This window comes from Cynara cardunculus (assembly GCF_001531365.2).
Source record: "Cynara cardunculus var. scolymus isolate 2C chromosome LG 10, CcrdV1, whole genome shotgun sequence".
Taxonomy (NCBI): Eukaryota; Viridiplantae; Streptophyta; class Magnoliopsida; order Asterales; family Asteraceae; genus Cynara; species Cynara cardunculus.
The window spans coordinates 6,870,253-6,874,084 of record NC_037537.1 but is presented as its reverse complement, the minus strand read 5'-3'; the positions used below and the strand labels follow the sequence as shown (position 1 = coordinate 6,874,084).

The 3,832-nt window shown below is 34.0% G+C and overlaps 1 protein-coding gene across 7 annotated transcripts; it reads left to right on the top strand.

Annotated features, from left to right (window-relative positions):
* The first annotated feature begins 541 nt into the window (after positions 1-541).
* On the top strand, positions 542-3,232 carry LOC112519541. 7 transcript variants are annotated; one of them, XR_003069928.1, is made up of 5 exons: positions 542-739; positions 1,097-1,134; positions 1,802-1,938; positions 2,594-2,665; positions 3,011-3,232. XR_003069928.1 is itself a non-coding variant. In XM_025127730.1 (4 exons), exons 1-4 carry the CDS (start codon positions 651-653, stop codon positions 2,812-2,814), a joined length of 366 nt encoding a protein of 121 aa, XP_024983498.1. In that variant the 5' UTR covers positions 542-650; the 3' UTR covers positions 2,815-3,232. The 7 variants fall into 7 exon arrangements, 2 of the variants coding, with proteins under 2 accessions (XP_024983498.1, XP_024983499.1); XR_003069926.1 differs by having other exon boundaries at positions 2,594-3,232; XR_003069927.1 differs by having other exon boundaries at positions 854-1,134; positions 2,594-3,232.
* Positions 3,233-3,832: the final 600 nt, after the last annotated feature.

Here is a 3,832-nt window from a genome sequence, read left to right as displayed (position 1 = left end):
TATTAATCAATAAATTAATTTTTATTTTTATTTTTATTTTTCTTAATTTATAAAAACAACATAATTACTAAAACATTTCATAATAAAATATAATTTGTAGGCATCGTCGTTTTTTATTTAATATGCGTTTAGGTTTTATAGTTTTAAATTATTTGGTGTTTAAGCATTTCATTTTCTAGCTTTGGTACTTTTCAACTGATGTATTTTAGTCTCGTACTTTTTATTAAATGTATTTTAATTTCGTTTCATTTTCATTTTAATGTATTATTCCTTGTTTTTAGTAGATTTTTAAATTTGTTGGTAAAATTATATTTATAGATAATATATATATATATATATGATGTGAAAATCCATTAAACTCATTGGAGTGTTATGGAGTGTGGGTATAAAATGATAGAGTTGTATGATGAGTGGAATGTTGATGTGGCAATCCATGGGTAAAATGTCATGCACTGGAGATGCCCTAAGCATGAAATACAACCTATTAAAGCTAAAAATTTAAATCTTCAATGCTAACCTTTTATCTTCCCAATACTAGCCGCTCAATCATCAGTTCCCCCTTACATGACTATTCACAAATCCATCTTCCCACACATGACGATTGAAGCTTCCTTATTAAATCCATCTCCAAATGACGATTGAAGCTTCCAATGAGATTCAAATCCATCTTCCCAATATATACGTTTAGGGATTTCTTATTGTCCAACTATTGCTTTCATCTCCATCGCTCCTACCTCAGGTAAGTTTTTATCGCTTTCTTCCTCTCAATAAAATCCTATCGAGTCTATTGGTCGACACCTTCTCTGTTTGTGAAGGGTTTTCGTAAATTATATAATCGACACCTTCACTGCAGTGTTGCTTGTTGTCGATTACAAAATTCTTCATCTTCTACTCTCATTTGTCCCTCATCAAGAAGCAATCCTCAAAACCTGAAAGGATGAGACCTAGCATCGTAGTTATATGACAAAATCTTGTGATATTAGTTAAGTTTTCAGGTTTGGTTTTAATAGATTAATGGTATAGCTACTGTTGTTGATTTTAGTTTTCAGGTTTGGTTTTAATAGATTAATGGTATAGCTATTGTTGTTGATTTTAGTTTTCAGGTTTGGTTTTAAAGGATTGGGAATTCAGCAGGTAAGACTTCCCTTTTCCCCTTTTTCTTGAATGTGCTCTCTCCTCCTCTTCGCCCCTTTTCGTTTTTGTTAAAAACCCAGTAGTTTATCTCTCTTAATAGTTAGATTCACTTGACTGCTTTTCATTCCCACCATGTTCGTCTTTGTGGCTTGGAGACTTGTACAGCAGAAAGTTTCATTCCGATCCTGTGTTTATGTATGCTTTGTGTATACTTTTTTGTTGTGTATGTTTTGGCTTCTGTTCAAATCGACATTATATGCTTAGATTTGTATCAATTTGATCGATTTGAATTCATATACAGTTCAATTTGGCTTCTGTTATGTCACTGTTTGCACAGTAATATTCACCCCACTACACATATATTACCTCTCATTAATTTGGCTTTTGTTATGGTTTGAGTTCATATACCGTTTGCACATATATTACTTCTGTTATGGATGGAGGAAACTTAAAGGAAATTTGTTTAAGTGGGAGTAGCTTTTTCCAAGTGATGAGAACATTAATGACTTGCTTATTGTACTTACAGAAACAATATGCTTTCTTTATGCATAGTCTTATGGGGAACAGGCCTCAAGCGGTTGAGATGTTTAGGAACCTAAACTTTTAGAACCTAAAATGAATCAAATGTGAACTTTTGACAATGTGGCATGCATCATCTTTCTTTCAGCTTTATTTCAAGTCAACTGGTATATACAACATGCAATGGCAAAATGCTTGGATCATCCCTGCCTTCTGGCAAGTTTTGTCGTTCTCTCTTCTCTGTGTCATCTGTGCTCTTTGGGCACCATCTCATAATTCAATGCGGTAAAAAGATAGACTCTTATCTAATTACCATTTGCTTTTATTGTTTGTCATGTTGATCAAATACGTGTGTTTAAAACATGTATAAGTGTGGGATTGTTTTGTTGGCTCTTCATTAATAATTGTGAGTTAGTCCTAAGCATCTCTTACCCGAGCCCGACCCGAACTGCCCCGAACCCGAATTGCATAATATGGGGTGGGCTTTTCTCACCCGACACCCGATCGGGTTCGTCCTTTTATGGCCCTAACCGACCCGTACTCACCCCTAAGGGCGACGACTTTATCACAGTAAGCGCTTACCGGGTAAATTGTTGCATACGAAACCGTTTTGGTGGACTAAAATCTTACCCGGTATGTAAATGATAGTGTTAAATTTTACCGGTAACGTTTACCGGTTAAATGTTTTTTAAACGGTCCCTTAAATAGAATCCCTTTCTGTTCTTCTAAACCCTTAATAGATTGTCATTGGTTATCCACTTATTAAACAAATATTTTGTCATGTTAATCAGTTGACCAAAAATATGTTTTGATTTTTGTTGAATTGTTGTTTATTGAATTTCATCTCATACCAGTATTTTGGAAAATTGTATATGTCAGTCATGATGTGTTAGGGTTTCTTATTTTGATACCACATTAAATCAGAGAGAGATTTTTATAGGAGCAATAGAGGAGGATGGAGAAGCAAAGAAGCAGAAGATGTTTAATTCAAGTAAACCTGTAAATAAATAAGGTTATAATATGCCTCTAACCTCTGTATTTGATCTATGTTTATTTATTTTATTGTGTTTAGGAGTGATGAACCTCCAACTACAAAGTCTACTTTATCTTTTAGGAAGAGTTCCAGATGACTTAAAAATAAGACCAATTAATTCATACTAACAACTATATCCATACAAGGTATAATTTCGTGTTTTTGCCTTCATTGTGAGTGTGTTGGCTAAGGAGAAATGATGTTTTCGACTTCTTTAATAGAATTTGAATGTTTCTTTTTGAGTTTACGTTAATATTGTTGTTCCATAGGGAGGTTGTTGCAAAATATGTGACGGTGTGACACATTTTGCTAAAGCTTGTGCAGATAAAGGCATTAGAAATTCCAGCATGTACATTGAATCCGGTAAAAAAAGGTGTAAGAATCCTTCACCAATTGGAAAGAATTGTTGTCTATTTTGGAGTTATTGGTTTGATATGATATTTGATTCAATACTTGAATGTGTTATTCTGGATGATAGCAATTGTAATTGAATCGACGGCGACAAGGAAGTGGTTCACTTTGTGGTTAAAATTAAAACTTCAAATCCTCTGTGGATGCAATTTTTGAACTCTTTAAAAAAATTTATCTTCCAAAACAATCCATCATTGCTATGAAGCAATCATATAACCCTTTTCGGTTGTATTTGTCATCTCAATTGTGTTTCTTGATTAGTAACAAGTCTTCTTTTTCAAAGATAGTAAGCATTGTAGATTGTGTTCTTGAATACTATGATCATTGTCAAATGTAAAGACCATTCTTTACTTTCAATTTTAGTTGGTGAAATGTTACAATTTTACAATTTTAGAGGCCATTTACCAAACACTTACCTGGTAAGTGCTTATTGGTAAAATTTAACACTATTAGTTACTTGCTGGGTAAGATTTTAATCTATTAAAGCTACATTATATGCAACAATTCACCCAATAAGCACTTATCGTGGTAAGCGTCGTTGCCCTCACTTACCGGGTAAAGCTCATGGTCTTTGTCTCGCTCTTACCGGGTAAAATTCGTAGTCCTTGCCATATTCATCCGGTGAGGTAATGTGACTTGATAAGCGCTTACCCGGATAAGTATTTGGTAAACGGCCCCTAAGTTGTGGTAAGTTTTCCTCTTCAATTTACATTCCGCCGCATTGCGCAGGTACAC

What these genes read in the sequence shown, in the direction of transcription:
- LOC112519541 (XM_025127730.1), top strand. Translation starts at nt 651, where the DNA reads ATGAGATTCAAATCCATCTTCCCAATATATACGTTTAGGGATTTCTTA. An exon ending in CCATCTCATAATTCAATGCG is followed by an intron (nt 1,939 to 2,593) that starts GTAAAAAGATAG and finishes AGATTTTTATAG; the next exon opens with GAGCAATAGAGGAGGATGGA. An exon ending in GCAGAAGATGTTTAATTCAA is followed by an intron (nt 2,645 to 2,725) that starts GTAAACCTGTAA and finishes TATTGTGTTTAG; the next exon opens with GAGTGATGAACCTCCAACTA.